An 18,063-nucleotide genomic window follows, 5' to 3' on the forward strand; every position below is an offset into this window, starting at 1 on the left:
ATTTACGTCTTCATTTTGGGTTTCTGCCGACTCCATGATAGAGGAGTCAGCATGCTAACTGAGAGCGCCGACTCTCTATTATAGCCTAGTAAACGCCAAATGTAACGTTAAAAATAATTGTAACATAGCAATTGCATTTAGAAGAAGTTTATCTTGCCATACATATGTAAAACATGCATATTTAGTCAAAGTTTATGATGTGTATTCCTTGTTTGCTGACGTTATCTGCCGGAGCTATTTATTTCTCCTGACATTGAGTAGCATTTTTGAACGATGCATAATTGTAAACAGATATTTATGGATATATATTGCATATTATTGAAAAAAAATGAATGTACTGTGTAACATGTTATATTACTGTCATCTGATGAAGATTTCAAAAGGTTAGTGAAATTATTTTTCTTTTAATCCTGCGTTTGTTGATTGCATATTTTTTCCTACTTGGCTAAGCTAATGAAGTATGTATGCAGTGGTGGTTGGACATAAATATGTGCTATGTTTTCGCCGTAAAACATTTTAGAAATCTGACTTGCTGGGTAGATAAATAACTTCTTTATCTTTCATTTGAGCCATTTTTCAAGCGATTCTGTGGAGGTTAAATATTTTTAGGATTATTTCTTGCGTTCCCTGCGCCACATTACAGCTCAGGGGGGGTGGGGTGAGTTCCCAAAGGGGAACTAGTAGCCCTAACAGGTTTAAGAACAAATTCTTATTTTCAATGACGGCCTAGGAACAGTGGGTTAACTGCCTGTTCAGGTGCAGAACGACAGATTTGTACCTTGTCAGCTCAGGGGTTTGATCTTGCAACCTTCCGGTTATTAGTCCAACGCTCTAATGACTAGGCTACGCTGCCACCTCTACACTCTAACCACTAGGCTACGCTGCCACCTCTACACTCTAACCACTAGGCTACGCTGCCACCTCTACACTCTAACCACTAGGCTACGCTGCCACCTCTACACTCTAACCACTAGGCTACGCTGCCGCCTCTACACTCTAACCACTAGGCTACCCTGCCGCCTCTACACTCTAACCACTAGGCTACGCTGCCACCTCTACACTCTAACCACTAGGCTACGCTGCCACCTCTACACTCTAACCACTAGGCTACGCTGCCACCTCTACACTCTAACCACTAGGCTACGCTGCCACCTCTACACTCTAACCACTAGGCTACGCTGCCGCCTCTACACTCTAACCACTAGGCTACCCTGCCGCCTCTACACTCTAACCACTAGGCTACCCTGCCGCCTCTACACTCTAACCACTAGGCTACCCTGCCACCTCTACTCTCTAACCACTAGGCTACCTACCTCCTCTACACTCTAACCACTAGGCTACCCTGCCACCTCTACACTCTAACCACTAGGCTACGCTGCCACCTCTACACTCTAACCACTAGGCTACCCTGCCGCCTCTACACTCTAACCACTAGGCTACGCTGCCACCTCTACACTCTAACCACTAGGCTACGCTGCCACCTCTACACTCTAACCACTAGGCTACCCTGCCCCCTCTACACTCTAACCACTAGGCTACCCTGCCCCCTCTACACTCTAACCACTAGGTTACCCTGCCACCTCTACACTCTAACCATTAGGCTACCCTGCCACCTCTACACTCTAACCACTAGGTTACCCTGCCACCTCTACACTCTAACCATTAGGCTACCCTGCCACCTCTACACTCTAACCACTAGGCTACCCTGCCACCTCTACACTCTAACCACTAGGTTACCCTGCCACCCCACTCAAGACATGGGTGAAATAAATTATGTTTATCTTGAACAAATATAATTGAAACAGGGTTTTCATCACTTTTGATGTTTATTGCTTTGAACTGAACCAATTGGAAGAACAACATTTACATACAGTATTATATGGAAATGATAAATGAGCCCCATTGAACACAAATTAAGGCTGGTCTACACACCGCATGAGGGACAGAGTTTTACTGTGTGTGTTGCAAATGTATTTCTTGCACTTGATGCATGTGTACTGTGTCTTCCTGTCCTTCTTGGTCCACACACATCACAGCGCTTCTTCTTGTTGCTTCTTCTTGTTGCTACCGGCAGCAATCTAGAATGAATTTTACTAACACCTCCCTCCCTCCCTCCCTCCTTAGTTCAGAAATGTTACTAACACCTCCCTCCCTCCTTAGTTCAGAAATGTTACTAACATCTCCCTCCCTCCCTCCTTAATTCAGAAATGTAACTAACACCTCCCTCTCTCCCTCCCTCCTTAGTTCAGAAATGTTACTAACACCTCCCTCCCTCCCTCCTTAGTTCAGAAATGTTACTAACACCTCCCTCCCTCCCTCCTTAGTTCAGAAATGTTACTAACACCTCCCTCCCTCCCTCCTTAGTTCAGAAATGTTACTAACATCTCCCTCCCTCCCTCCTTAGTTCAGAAATGTTACTAACACCTCCCTCCCTCCCTCCTTAGTTCAGAAATGTTACTAACACCTCCCTCCCTCCTTAGTTCAGTAATGTTACTAACACCTCCCTCCCTCCCTCCTTAGTTCAGAAATGTTACTAACACCTCCCTCCCTCCTTAGTTCAGAAATGTTACTAACACCTCCCTCCCTCCTTAGTTCAGAAATGTTACTAACATCTCCCTTCCTCCCTCCCTCCTTAGTTCAGAAATGTTACTAACATCTCACTCCCTCCCTCCTTAGTTCAGAAATGTTACTAACATCTCCCTCCCTCCCTCCTTAGTTCAGAAATGTTACTAAGACCTCCCTCCTTCCCTCCTTAGTTCAGAAATGTTACTAACATCTCCCTCCCTCCTTAGTTCAGAAATGTTACTAACATCTCCCTCCCTCCCTCCCTCCTTAGTTCAGAAATGTTACTAACACCTCCCTCCCTCCTTAGTTCAGAAATGTTACTAACATCTCACTCACTCACATAGATAGTTACATCAGTCCAAGGTAGGAGAGTGAGACACACAACAACATCACTCACATTTCCTTCCAGTTGGTTCTGTGGGTCGGGCGGATGGGGCACCAGCATCCTCCTGAACCCTCCTAACAATGGCTGCAGAAGCTGGGGTCCTTGGGATATGTTGCCTCCTCTGGATTTGAGGTCTTACCAATGCCTCGCCCAGCTCCTCGAGAAAGAGCTGTCTCCTCTGGATGTGAGGTCTTACCAATGCCTTGCCCAGCTCCTCAAGAAAGAGCTGTCTCCTCTGGATGTGAGGTCTTACCAATGCCTCGCCCAGCTCCTCTAGAAAGAGCTGTCTCCTCTGGATGTGAGGTCTTACCAATGCCTTGCCCAGCTCCTCAAGAAAGAGCTGTCTCCTCTGGATGTGAGGTCTTACCAATGCCTCGCCCAGCTCCTCTAGAAAGAGCTGTCTCCTCTGGATGTGAGGTCTTACCAATGCCTTGCCCAGCTCCTCAAGAAAGAGCTGTCTCCTCTGGATGTGAGGTCTTACCAATGCCTTGCCCAGCTCCTCGAGAAAGAGCCGACTCCTCTGGAGCTTCCCTCTGTTCCAATCTGGGTTCAACGCCGTCCAGATGACCAACGCGCGTTGTACGCCGAGATGTCCAACATATTGAAGAATATCACAAGTGGCCAGCGTAGGGTTCTTCTCTTGCAGCTGTAGCCAGTCACCAGCTTGGTGTGTCTTGGTGTGTCGTGGTGTGTCTTGGTGTGTCGTGGTGTGTCTTGGTGTGTCGTGGTGTGTCTTGGTGTGTCGTGGTGTGTCTTGGTGTGTCGTGGTGTGTCTTGGTGTGTCGTGGTGTGGTGTGTCGTGGTGTGGTGTGTCATGGTGTGGTGTGTCTTGGTGTGTCGTGGTGTGTCTTGGTGTGTCGTGATGTGGTGTGTCGTAGTGTGGTGTGTCGTGGTGTAGTGTGTCTTGGTGTGGTGTGTCGTGGTGTGTCGTGGTGTGTCTTGGTGTGTCGTGGTGTGTCTTGTGTGTGTGTGTCTTGGTGTGTCTTGGTGTGTCTTGGTGTGTCGGTGAGTCTTGGTGTGTCGTGGTGAGTCTTGGTGTATCGTGGTGTGTCTTGGTGTGTCGTGGTGTGTCGTGGTGTGTCTTGGTGTGGTGTGTCTTGGTGTGTCGTGGTGTGGTGTGTCATGGTGTGGTGTGTCTTGTTGTGTCGTGGTGTGTCTTGGTGTGTCGTGATGTGGTGTGTCGTAGTGTGGTGTGTCGTGGTGTAGTGTGTCTTGGTGTGGTGTGTCTTGGTGTGTCGTGGTGTGTCTTGGTGTGTCGTGATGTGGTGTGTCGTAGTGTGGTGTGTCGTGGTGTAGTGTGTCTTGGTGTGGTGTGTCGTGGTGTGTCTTGGTGTGTCGTGATGTGGTGTGTCGTAGTGTGGTGTGTCGTGGTGTAGTGTGTCTTGGTGTGGTGTGTCGTGGTGTGTCTTGGTGTGTTGTGGTGTGTCTTGGTGTGTCGTGGTGGGGTGTGTCTTGATGTGTCGTGGTGTGTCTTGTGTGTGTCGTGGTGTGGTGTGTCCTGGTGTGGTGTGTCGTGGTGTGTCGTGGTGTGTTGTGGTGTGTCTTGGTGTGTCTTGGTGTGTCTTGGTGTGTCGTGGTGTGTCTTGGTGTGTCGTGGTGGGGTGTGTCTTGATGTGTCGTGGTGTGTCTTGTGTGTGTCGTGGTGTGGTGTGTCCTGGTGTGGTGTGTCTTGGTGTGGTGTGTCGTGGTGTGGTGTGTCGTGGTGTGGTGTGGTGTGTCTTGGTGTGTCTTGTTGTGTCTTGGTGTGTCGTGGTGTCATGTGGTGTGTCTTGGTGTGGTGTGGTGTGGTGTGGTGTGTCTTGGTGTGTCTTGGTGTGTCTTGGTGTGTCTTGGTGTGTCGTGGTGTGGTGTAGTGTGTCGTGGTGAGTCTTGGTGTGTCGTGGTGTGTCTTGGTGTGTCGTGGTGTGTCGTGGTGTGTCTTGGTGTGTTGTGGTGTGTTGTAGTGTGTCGTGGTGTGTCTTCGTGTGTCGTGGTGTGTCGTAGTGTGTCGTGGTGTGTCGTGGTGTGTCTTGATGTGTCGTGGTGTGTCGATACACCATCCCATTTGTTTGCGCTTGTAGTGGGACTATCATTTGTTTTTCAATAGGACAATGTCCCAACACACCTCCAGGCTGTGTAAGGGCTATTTGACCAAGAAGGAGTGTGGAGTGCTGCATCAGATGCCTCCACAATCACCCGACCTCAACCCAATTGAGACGGTTTGGGATGAGTTGGACCGCAGACTGAAGGAAAAGCAACCAACAAGTGCTCAGCATATGTGGGAACTCGTTCAAGACTGTTGGAAAAGCATTCCAGGTGAAGCTGGTTGAGAGAATGCCAAGTGAGCAAAGCTGTTAAAAAAAAAACTTCAATGAGTGTGTCCAACCTTTTGACTCGTACTGTGTATTTTGTTTTATTAGTAAAAATGTAATATCTAAAATACAGTTGTTGGATAAGTATTCACCCATTTGTTTAGGCAATCCTAGATTAGCTCAGAAGTCAAATGTGGCTTAACAAATCAGATAAATTATATGGACTAACTCAGTGTTAAATAATGGGAGTTGATGTGATTTTTGAATGACTACTCCTTCCTCTGTCCCCCATACATACAACAGCTGTAAGATCCCTCAGTCTAGTATTGAATTTTAAGCACAGATTCATCTACAAAGACCAGGGAGTGTCACGGCTGTCTCCGTCCTCCTCATCTGACGAGGAGAAGCGAGAAGGATCGGAGGACCAAACACAGAAACAGACAAACTAGACATCCAACATAGAATGCCCACTCAGATCACACCCTGACCAAACAAAACCTAAAAACATACAAAGCAAACTATGTTCAGGGAGTGACAGGGAGCTTTTCAAATGCCTTATAAAGAAGGGCATTGATTGGTAGATGGGTAAAAATAACAATGTAAGAACGGTCAGGAGAATAATTATGCTGTGGCTGATGTGCAGTGGCTAGTGAAGGTATTCACCCCCTTGGCATTTTTCCTATTTTGTTGTTTTACAACCTGGAATTAAATCGATTTTGGGGTGGTTTGTATGATTTGATTTACACAACATGCCAACCACTCTGAAGACACTAAATATGTTTTATTGTGAAGCAAACAACAAATAAGACCAAAAAAACAGAACTTGAGCGTGCATAACTATAACTAAGTCAATACTTTGTAGAGCCACCTTTTGCAGCAATTACAGCTGCAAGTCTCTTGGGGTATGTCTCTATAAGCTTGGCACATCTAGCCACTGGGATTTTTGCCCATTCTTCAAGGCAAAACTGCTCCAGCTCCTTCAAGTTGGATGTGTTCCGCTGAGGTCAGGGCCAAAGTTGTGGAGAAGTACAGATCAGGGTTGGGTTATAAAATATTTGAAACTTTGAACATCCCACGGAGCACCATTAAATCCGTTATTAAAAAAATTGAAAGAATATGGCACCACAACAAACCTGCCAAGAGAGGGCCGCCCACCAAAACTCACAGACCAGGCAAGGAGGGCATTAATCAGAGAGGCAACAAAGAGACCAAAGATAACCCTAAACGAGCTGCAAAGCTCCACAGCGGAGATTGAAGTATCTGTCCATAGGACCACTTTAAGCCGTACACTCCACAGAGCTGGGCTTTATGGAAGAGTGGCCAGAAAAAGCCATTGCTTAAAGAAAAAAATAAGCAAACATGTTTGTGTTCTCAAAAAGGCATGTGGGAGACTCTCCAAACATATGGAAGAAGGTACTGTGGGAGACTCCCCATACATATAGAAGAAGGTACTGTGGGAGACTCCCCAAACATATGGAAGAAGGTACTGTGGGAGACTCCCCAAACATATGGAAGAAGGTACTGTGGGAGACTCTCCAAACATATGGAAGAAGGTACTGTGGGAGACTCCCCAAACATATAGAAGAAGGTACTGTGGGAGACTCCCCCAAACATATGGGAGAAGGTACTGTGGGAGACTCCCCAAACATATGGAAGAAGGTACTGTGGGAGACTCTCCAAACATATGGAAGAAGGTACTGTGGGAGACTCCCCCAAACATATGGAAGAAGGTACTGTGGGAGACTCCCCAAACATATGGGAGAAGGTACTGTGGGAGACACCCCATACATATGGAAGAAGGTACTGTGGGAGACTCTCCAAACATATGGAAGAAGGTACTGTGGGAGACTCCCCATACATATGGAACAAGGTACTGTGGGAGACTCCCCCAAACATATGGGAGAAGGCACTGTGGGAGACTCCCCCAAACATATGGAAGAAGGTACCGTGGGAGACTCCCCAAACATATGGAAGAAGGTACTGTGGGAGACTCCCCAAACATATGGAAGAAGGTACCGTGGGAGACTCCCCAAACAGATGAAGGTACCGTGGGAGACTCCCCAAACATATGGAAGAAGGTACTGTGGGAGACACCCCATACATATGGAAGAAGGTACCGTGGGAGACTCCCCATACATATGGAAGAAGGTACTGTGGGAGACTCCCCCAAACAGATGGGAGAAGGTACTGTGGGAGACTCTCCAAACATATGGAAGAAGGTACTGTGGGAGACTCCCCAAACATATGGAAGAAGGTACTGTGGGAGACTCCCCATACATATGGAAGAAGGTACTGTGGGAGACACCCCATACATATGGAAGGTGGGAGACTCCCCATACATATGGAAGAAGGTACTGTGGGAGACACCCCATACATATGGAAGAAGGTACTGTGGGAGACTCCCCATACATATGGAAGAAGGTACTGTGGGAGACTCCCCAAACATATGGAAGAAGGTACTGTGGGAGACTCCCCATACATATGGAAGAAGGTACTGTGGGAGACACCCCATACATATGGAAGAAGGTACCGTGGGAGACTCCCCATACATATGGAAGAAGGTACTGTGGGAGACACCCCATACATATGGAAGAAGGTACTGTGGGAGACTCCCCATACATATGGAAGAAGGTAATCTGGTCAGATGAGGCTGAAAATTAGCTTTTTGGCCATCATGAAAAACGTTATGTTTGGTACAAACCCAACACCTCTCTTGACCCCGAGAACACCATGTTTTTCATCAGCAGGGACTGAGAAACTGGTCAGAATTGAAGGATTGAAGGATGGTGCTAAATACAGGGAAATTCTTGAGGAAAACCTGTTTCAGAGATTTGGTAATGGGACAGAGGTTCACCTTCCAGCAGGACAATGACCAAGGCATACTGCTAAAGCAACACTCGACAAGGTAATTGAAAAACATTTAAATGTTTCCCCTTAAACCACTCGAGTGTTGCTTTACCTTGTCAAATCCCAGACCTCAATCCAATTGAGAATCTGTGGTATGACTTAAAGATTGCTGTACACCAGTGGAACGGAGAGCTCTTTGGTCTTCATGGTGCCGCTTGCTTGGTGGTGCTTTCGCTTAGTGGTGTTGCAGACTCTGGGGCCTTTCAGAACAAGTGTATATATACTGAGATTATGTAACACTTAAATAAAGTCCACTCTAACTAATGATGTGACTTCTGAAGGTAATTGGATCTTATTTTGGGGTGAATACATATGAACATATCACTTTTCCGTTTAGTTTTTATTTATTTTTATTTTCTTAAAGAAATAAAACAAAATCACTAATCACCAATTTGGACTATTTTGACCACTACATGAAATCCAAATAAAAATGCATTTAAATTACAGGTTGTAATGCAACAAAATAGGAAAAACGCCAAGAAAGACGAGTACTTTTGCAAGGCACTGTATTAGCTAGCTAAGTGCACACACGCAATGCACACAGCACTAAGTACTTCCTCCAAGCTAACTGTAGCTAGTATTATAATTAAATCACAATGGATTAGATCTTTTCTGTCACGCCCTGACCTTAGAGATCCTTGTTATTCTCTATGTTTGGTAAGGTCGGGGTGTGATTTGGGTGGTCATTTTATGTTCTCTATTTCTTTGTGTTTGGCCGAGTATGGTTCCCAATCAGAGGCAGCTGTCTTTCATTGTCTCTGATTGGGGATCATACATTGGCAGCCCTTTTTCCCTCCTTCAGTGTGGCATCTTGTCTTTGTTTGAGTGCGTGTAGTTTGCACGACAAAGCTTTTCGTTCGTTATATTGTTTATAGTTTTTTTGGTGTAACATTTCAAATGAAAGAAGAATGTACGCCTACCACACTGCACCTTGGTCTCCTTCCGATGACAAACGGTACAGTTTCAATGAAACAGCTGCCTGCGTTAGCTTCCTAGTTAGTGCAGTGTCCTTAGCATTGCAGTGTCCTGAGCTAGCTACACTATATATATATATATATATACAAAAGTATGTGGCAAATAAGTGGATTCTGCTATTTCAGCCACACCCACTGCTGACAGGTTTATAAAACCGAGCACACCGCCATGCAATCTCCATAGACAAACATTGGCAGTAGAATATTGTATATTGACGATATGAAAGATGCTTGTTCTTGCCTTTTTCTTTATGCGGATGACTCTACACTTCTGGTGTCTCACAAAGGTTAAACTACGTTGGAGAGCATACTTAGCACAGAACTAACTAACATTAGCAAATGGCTTGGAGATAATAAGCACTTTGGGAAAACTGAGGCAATTATTTTTGGATCCAGATCTAAAATGAGTAGGTCCTCTGAAATCAGAGTGGAGTTAGTGGGTGAGTTGCTGACTACTGTTAGCTACTTGAGATGTATCCTTGATGGAAGCTTGGGAGGTGTGAGCATGGCCAATAAAGTGCTAGGGAAGGTTAATGCCAGGACTACATTTTTAGCTAGAAAGTCCAAGCTGCTGGCTACTGCCCTCATTCAATGCCATTTTGACTACGCTAGTACTTCCTGGTTTGGGGGGCTTATCTAAACTAATGAAGGAGAAGCTCCAGTTATCCCAGAATAAGCTGATCAGGGTAGTACTGAAGGTGAGTCCATGTACTCACATAGGCAAGAGCTGCCTTCAGGAACTAAACTGGCTGCATGTTGAGGCGTGTTAGGTATGCACACAATCACAGCATCAGATCAGGTGTTGCTGATGTGTGCTTATACAGGTTCAGGAGTAATGCTGGGAAAGGTACTTTCTTGTTTACTGGAGCTTCAGAATGGAATGAGTTGCCTCTGTCCATAAAAACAACGTCCTCTCTGGGCAGCTTTAAACATAAAGTAAAAATATGTTTGTCTTCTGTGCCCGTATGAATAACCCCTAGGATGTAACTGCAACGATGAGATTGATGTTCTTCTTCTCTGTTTTTGACGAGATAGATTTCTTCTTCTCTGTTTTTGACGAGATAGATGTTTTTCTTCTATGTTCACTGCAATACTGTGTTCAACCGTGTTGGATCTTGTCCAGCCATCTTGTCTCAAGAGGACCACAATGGAAATAAGTCCCAGACTGTATTCTGTGTTATTCTCCAGGATTTAACAATGGAAATAAGTCCCAGACTGTATTCTGTGTTATTCTCCAGGATTTAACAATGGAAATAAGTCCCAGACTGTATTCTGTGTTATTCTCCAGGATTTAACAATGGAAATAAGTCCTAGACTGTATTCTGTGTTATTCTCCAGGATTTAACAATGGAAATAAGTCCCAGACTGTATTCTGTGTTATTCTCCAGGATTTAACAATGGAAATAAGTCCTAGACTGTATTCTGTGTTATCCTCCAGGATTTAACAATGGAAATAAGTCCCAGACTGTATTCTGTGTTATTCTCCAGGATTTAACAATGGAAATAAGTCCCAGACTGTATTCTGTGTTATCCTCGATTTTACTCATGTGTATGGCTATTTCAAGTGTTATGTATGTTTGTTTGTTTTAAATGGTCAAAATAATAAACTAAACTAAAAAAAGAAGCCTTACTGAAGAGCTCAGTGACTTTCAATGAGACACCATCACCTTTCCAACAAGTCAGTTTGTCAAATTTCTGCTCTGCTAGAGCTGCACCCGGTCAACTCTAAGTGCTGTTATTGTGAAGTGGAAATGTCTAGGAGCAACAACGGCTCACAGAACTGAACTAAGAGAAGCGCAAAGCGTGTCTAAATCGTCTGGTTGCAAGTCTCATTACCGAGTTACAAACTGCCTCTGGACTCTGGAGCAGTAGAAACACGTTCTCTGGTATGATAAATCACACTTCATCATCTGGCAGTCCAACAAACGTATATGGTTTGTAAAAAAACTGTCACAGACTCCAGCCATCCAAGTCACAGTCCTTTCTCTCTGCGGTACGAGAGAGCCAAGTCTGAGGACCAAACAGATCCTGAGCGGTTTCTACGCCAAAGCCATAAGAATGCTGAACAGTTAAACGGCTACCCAGACGTTCACCACCTACCTACATATACAGGGCCTTCAGAAAGTACTCAGACCCCTTGACTTTTCCACATTGTTAGGTTACATCCTTATTCTAAAACTGATTAAATCTGGGTTTTTTTTTTGCCCTCGTCAATCTATACACAATACTTCATAATGACAAAGCATAGAAGTATTCAGACCCTTTACTCATTACTTTGTTGAAGCACCACTGACAGCAATTACAGCCTCAAGTCTTCTAGGGTGACGCTGCAAGTTTGGTACACCTGTTTTTGGGGAGTTCCTCCCATTCTTCCCTGCAGATCCTCTCAAGCTCTGTCAGGTTGGGATGGGGAGAGTTGCTGCATCAGCTATTTTCAGGTCTCGAATGCAGAGATGGCTGTCCTTCTGGAAGGTTCTCCCATCTCCACAGAGGAACTCTGGAGCTCTGTCAGAGTGACCATCGGGTCCTTGGTCAGGGAGATGACCTTCTCCCCAGATTGGCCAGCTCTAGGAGATGTTGGTGGTTTCAAACTGTTTCCATTTAAAGAATGATGGAGACCACTGTGTTCTTGAGGACCTTCAATGCTGCAGAAATGTTTTGGTAGCCTTCTCCAGATCTGTGCCTCGACACAATCCAGTCTCGGAGCCCTATGGACAATTCCTTCAACCTCATGGCTTAGTTTTTGCTATGACATGCACTGTCAACTGTGGGACCTTATATAGACAGGTGTGTGCCTTTCCAAATCTTGTCCAATCAATTGAATTTACCACAGGTGGACTCCAATCAAGTTGTAGAAACATCTCAAGGATGATCAAGGGAAACAAGATGCACCTGAACCGAATTTCGAGTCTCATAGCAAAGAGTCTGAATACTGAAGTAAATAAGGTATCTGTTTATTTTTAATACATTTGCTAAAATTTCCAGAAACCTGTTTTCGCTTTGTCATTATTGGGGTATTGTGATGTCATTATTAGGGTATTGTGATGTCATTATTAGGGTATTGTGATGTCATTATTGGGGTATTCTATTTCATTTAATCAATTTTAGAATAAGGCTGTAATGTATCAAAATGTGGAAAAAGTCAAGGGGTCTGAATACTTTAAAACTTTTTTTTCCCCAACTACCTCATAGCCCAGTACACAGACTCTGTACTGGTACCTCTTGTATATTATTTTATTGTGTCATTTTACTGTGTTACTATTTAATTTATAACTATTTAAATGCATTTTTTGGTTAAGGGCTCGTAAGTAAGCATTTCACTGTTAAGTTTAGACTTCTTGTATTCGGCGCATGATCACATTACATAAGCATAGTCTCTCTCGCTGTGTGTGTGTGTGTTCGGTTGTGCGTGTGTGTGTGAGCGTGTGTGTGCGCGTGTGTGTGAGCGTGTGTGTGCGCGTGTGTGTGAGCGTGTGAGCGTGTGTGTGTGTGTGCGTGTGCGTGTGTGCGCGTGTGTGTGAGCGTGTGAGCGTGTGTGTGCGTGTGTGTGTGCGTGTGTGCGCGTGTGTGTGAGCGTGTGTGAGCGTGTGTGTGTGAGCGTGTGTGTGTGTGTGTATGTATGTGTGTGTGTGTGCGTGTGCGTGTGTGTGAGCGTGTGTGTGTGTGCGTGTGTGTGCGTGTGTGTGTGAGCGTGTGTGTGCGTGCGTGCGTGCGTGTGTGTGTGTGTGTGTGTGTTAGAGAGAGAAAGAACATCAGGCAGGGGAGTGTAAACCAGCCAGATAAGACTTTGGAATGCAACAATCGGGAAACTGAGAGAGATCTCTTGCTAAGTTCTAACATCAATCACAGAAGCGCTTGATGAGAGAAAGAGTTATTTTATTATTTCATAAACCTTTTGCTGTTTAACATGTAATATGATGTAATGTATTAAAAAGCGCAAGAAACAAAAAGATACATTACATTTAGAAAGATAAAAAAATAATACAAACATTTATAAAATAAGGCCTCCATACACAATCAAATTTTGAAACGGACCAAAAAAATCTCATAATATTTTTATTTATTTAACCTTTATTTAACCTTTATTTAACCTTTATTTAACCAGGCAAGTCAGTTAAGAACAAATTCTTATTTTCAATGACGGCCTAGGAACAGTGGGTTAACTGCCTGTTCAGGGGCAGAACGACAGATTTGAACTTGCAACCTTTCGGTTACTAGTCCCACGCTCTAACCACTAGGCTACCTGCTGCCCCAAGGATAATATCCTTAAAGTTGAGATGTTTTTATTTTATTTAACTAGGCAAGTCGGTTAAGAACAAATTCTTATTTACAATGACGGCCTACCCTGGCCAAACCCGGACGACACTGGGCCAATTGTGATCATATACAATTCAAATATATCGAGCACCTTTTTACTGAAGCATGTGTTTGTTTTCTATGATGGTGTTTTGCTTTTCGTGTTTTGAGTTGAGTATTGAGGTGAGTATTGAGGTGAATATCGAGGTGAGTATTGAGGTGAGTATTGAGTAAATATTGAGGTGAGTATTGAGGTGAGTAGTGAGTATTGAGGTGAGTATTGAGGTGAGTATTGAGGTGAGTATTGAGGTGAGTATTGAGGTGAGTATTGAGGTGAGTATTGAGTATTGAGGTGAGTATTGAGGTGAAAATTGAGGTGAAAATTGAGGTGAGTATCGAGGTGAGTATCAAGGTGAGTATCAAGGTGAGTATCGAGGTGAGTATTGAGTAAATATTGAGGTGAGTATTGAGGTGAGTATTGAGTATTGAGGTGAGTATTGAGGTGAGTATTGAGGTGAGTATTGAGGTGAGTATTGAGGTGAGTATTGAGTATTGAGGTGAGTATTGAGGTGAAAATTGAGGTGAAAATTGAGGTGAGTATTGAGGTGAGTATCGAGGTGAGTATCAAGGTGAGTATCAAGGTGAGTATCGAGGTGAGTATTGAGTAAATATTGAGGTGAGTATTGAGGTGAGTATTGAGGTGAGTATTGAGGTGAGTATTGAGTAAATATTGAGGTGAGTATTGAGGTGAGTATTGAGGTGAGTATTGAGGTGAATATTGAGGTGAGTATTGAGGTGAATATTGAGGTGAATATTGAGGTGAGTATTGAGTAAATATTGAGGTGAGTATCGAGGTGAGTATCGAGGTGAATATTGAGGTGAGTATCGAGGTGAGTATCGAGGTGAGTATTGAGTAAATATTGAGGTGAGTATTGAGTAAATATTGAGGTGAGTATTGGGGTGAGTATTGAGTAAATATTGAGGTGAGTATTGAGTAAATATTGAGGTGAGTATTGGGGTGAGTATTGAGGTGAGTATTGAGTAAATATTGAGGTGAGTATTGAGGTGAGTATTGAGTAAATATTGAGGTGAGTATTGAGTAAATATTGAGGTGTGTATTGAGGTGAGTATTGGGGTGAGTATTGAGGTGAGTATTGAGTAAATATTGAGGTGAGTATTGAGTAAATATTGAGGTGAGTATTGGGGTGAGTATTGAGGTGAGTATTGAGTAAATATTGAGGTGAGTATTGAGGTGAGTATTGAGTAAATATTGAGGTGAGTATTGAGTAAATATTGAGGTGTGTATTGAGGTGAGTATTGGGGTGAGTATTGAGGTGAGTATTGAGTAAATATTGAGGTGAGTATTGAGTAAATATTGAGGTGAGTATTGGGGTGAGTATTGAGGTGAGTATTGAGTAAATATTGAGGTGAGTATTGAGTAAATATTGAGGTGAGTATTGAGTAAATATTGAGGTGATTATTGAGGTGAGTATTGAGGTGAGTATTGAGGTGAGTATTGAGTAAATATTGAGGTGAGTATTGAGGTGAATATTGAGGTGATTATTGAGGTGAGTATTGAGGTGAGTATTGAGTAAATATTGAGGTGAGTATTGAATAAATATTGAGGTGAGTATTGAGGTGAGTATTGAGGTGAATATTGAGGTAAATATTGGTGAATATTGAGGTGAGTATTGAGGTGAGTATTGAGGTGAGTATTGAGTAAATATTGAGGCGAGTATTGAGGTGAATATTGAGGTGAGTATTGAGGTGAGTATTGAGTAAATATTGAGGTGAGTATTGAGTAAATATTGAGGTGAGTATTGAGTATTGAGGTGAGTATTGAGGTGAGTATTGAGGTGAGTATTGAGTAAATATTGAGGTGAGTATTGAGTATTGAGGTGAGTATTGAGTATTGAGGTGAGTATTGAGGTGAGTATTGAGGTGAGTATTGAGGTGAGTATTGAGTAAATATTGAGGTGAGTATTGAGGTGAGTATTGAGTAAATATTGAGGTGAGTATTGAGGTGAGTATTGAGGTGAGTATTGAGGTGAGTATTGAGGTGAGTATTGAGGTGAGTATTGAGTATTGAGGTGAGTATTGAGGTGAGTATTGAGGTGAGTATTGAGTCATTATTGAGGTGAGTATTGAGGTGAGTATTGAGGTGAGTATTGAGGTGAGTATTGAGGTGAGTATTGAGGTGAGTATTGAGGTGAGTATTGGGGTGAGTATTGAGGTGAGTATTGAGGTGAGTATTGAGGTGAGTATTGAGGTGAGTATTGAGTAAATATTGAGGTGAGTATTGAGGTGAGTATTGAGTATTGAGGTGAGTATTGAGGTGAGTATTGAGGTGAGTATTGAGTATTGAGGTGAGTATTGAGGTGAGTATTGAGGTGAGTATTGAGGTGAGTATTGGGGTGAGTATTGGGGTGAGTATTGGGGTGAGTATTGAGGTGAGTATTGAGGTGAGTATTGAGTATTGAGGTGAGTATTGAGGTGAGTATTGAGTCATTATTGAGGTGAGTATTGAGGTGAGTATTGAGGTGAGTATTGAGGTGAGTATTGAGTAAATATTGAGGTGAGTATTGAGGTGAGTATTGAGTAAATATTGAGGTGAGTATTGAGTAAATATTGAGGTGTGTATTGAGGTGAGTATTGGGGTGAGTATTGAGGTGAGTATTGAGTAAATATTGGGGTGAGTATTGAGGTGAGTATTGAGGTGAGTATTGAGGTGAGTATTGAGGTGAGTATTGAGGTGAGTATTGAGGTGAGTATTGAGTAAATATTGAGGTGAGTATTGAGGTGAGTATTGAGGTGAATATTGAGGTGAGTATTGAGTAAATATTGAGGTGAGTATTGGGGTGAGTATTGAGGTGAGTATTGAGGTGAGTATTGAGGTGAGTATTGAGGTGAGTATTGAGGTGAGTATTGAGGTGAGTATTGAGGTGAGTATTGAGGTGAGTATTGAGGTGAGTATTGAGGTGAGTATTGAGGTGAGTATTGAGGTGAGTATTGAGTAAATATTGAGGTGAGTATTGAGTAAATATTGAGGTGAGTATTGAGTAAATATTGAGGTGAGTATTGAGGTGAGTATTGAGGTGAGTATTGAGGTGAGTATTGAGGTGAGTATTGAGGTGAGTATTGAGGTGAGTATTGAGGTGAGTATTGAGTAAATATTGAGGTGAATATTGAGGTGAGTATTGAGGTGAGTATTGAGGTGAATATTGAGGTGAGTATTGAGTAAATATTGAGGTGAGTATTGGGGTGAATATTGAGGTGAGTATTGAGTAAATATTGAGGTGAGTATTGGGGTGAGTATTGAGGTGAATATTGAGGTGAGTATTGGGGTGAATATTGAGGTGAGTATTGGGGTGAGTATTGAGGTGAATATTGAGGTGAGTATTGAGGTGAGTATAGAGGTGTATACAGGGCTCATCTGTAAAATAGACCTTGGTCTCAGCATGACTCCCTGTCAAAATAAAGGTTGAATGAATAGTATTATCACAACATTATCCCAGGACAAACAAAAAGACAAGTCCTGCATATTCTCAGAACTGTAAAGGAGAGGCTGTTTGAGCCTCTACTGGACAGTGAGTACAAAAACCATTTCCCATATTCTCAGAACTGTAAAGGAGAGGCTGTTAGATCCTCTACTGGACAGTGAGTACAAAAACCATTTCCCATCTGTACAGGACATTTTTTTCACAATTGTTACAATAACACTTTTTACCTGACATTAAAAATGGTCCGTTATTTATTTGGTGTGTATATTTATGAACGATGGCCAGCCTTAGGCTGGAGAAATGCTCGCTAACAGGGATGCAAACTAATTTGTGCATTTTAGAGCAATAAGCTTATTGTGCGTACGGACCATTCCTGGGATCTTTTATTTGAGCTCTTGGAACATGTGACTAACACTTTACATGTTGCGTTTTATATACATTTGTTCAGTATAATTCAAACGATAAAAGAAACCAAACACAATTTTTAAGAATTAAAACACGTCTGCATTCTGTGAACTACAAAATGAGATGGAACACCTTGGCCCTGTTAATAAATGAGATGGAACACCTTGGCACTCTGTTAATAAATGAGATGGAACACCTTGGCACTCTGTTAATAAATGAGATGGAACACCTTGGCACTCTGTTAATAAATGAGATGGAACACCTTGGCACTCTGTTAATAAATGAGATGGAACACCTTGGCCCTCTGTTAATAAATGAGATGGAACACCGTGGCCCTCTGTTAATAAATGAGATGGAAAACCTTGGCCCTCTGTTAATAAATGAGATGGAACACCTTGGCCCTCTGTTAATAAATGAGATGGAACACCTTGGCCCTCTGTTAATAAATGAGATGGAACACCTTGGCCCTCTGTTAATAAATGAGATGGAACACCTTGGCCCTCTGTTAATAAATTAGATGGAACACCTTGGCCCTCTGTTAATAAATGAGATGGAACACCTTGGCACTCTGTTAATAAATGAGATGGAACACCTTGGCACTCTGTTATTAATGAGATGGAACACCTTGGCCCTCTGTTAATAAATTAGATGGAACACCTTGGCACTCTGTTAATAAATGAGATGGAACACCTTGGCCCTCTGTTAATAAATGAGATGGAACACCTTGGCACTCTGTTAAT

The 18,063-nt window shown here is 43.0% G+C and overlaps 1 protein-coding gene across 1 annotated transcript; it reads right to left on the bottom strand.

The window, feature by feature from the left end:
- Window positions 1–4,070: 4,070 nt before the first annotated feature.
- On the bottom strand, window positions 4,071–4,994 carry LOC135573742 (histidine-rich glycoprotein-like). The gene has a single exon (XM_065023436.1). It carries the CDS (start codon window positions 4,992–4,994, stop codon window positions 4,071–4,073), a length of 924 nt encoding a protein of 307 aa, XP_064879508.1.
- Between the last annotated feature and the right edge of the window lie 13,069 nt (window positions 4,995–18,063).

The sequence above is a fragment of the Oncorhynchus nerka genome, linkage group LG10, assembly GCF_034236695.1.
Source record: "Oncorhynchus nerka isolate Pitt River linkage group LG10, Oner_Uvic_2.0, whole genome shotgun sequence".
Lineage (NCBI taxonomy): Eukaryota > Metazoa > Chordata > Actinopteri > Salmoniformes > Salmonidae > Oncorhynchus > Oncorhynchus nerka.

Excerpts from the sequence above, each read along its gene's own strand:
- LOC135573742 (XM_065023436.1), bottom strand. The coding sequence starts at position 4,994 with ATGGGATGGTGTATCGACACACCACGACACATCAAGACACACCACGAC.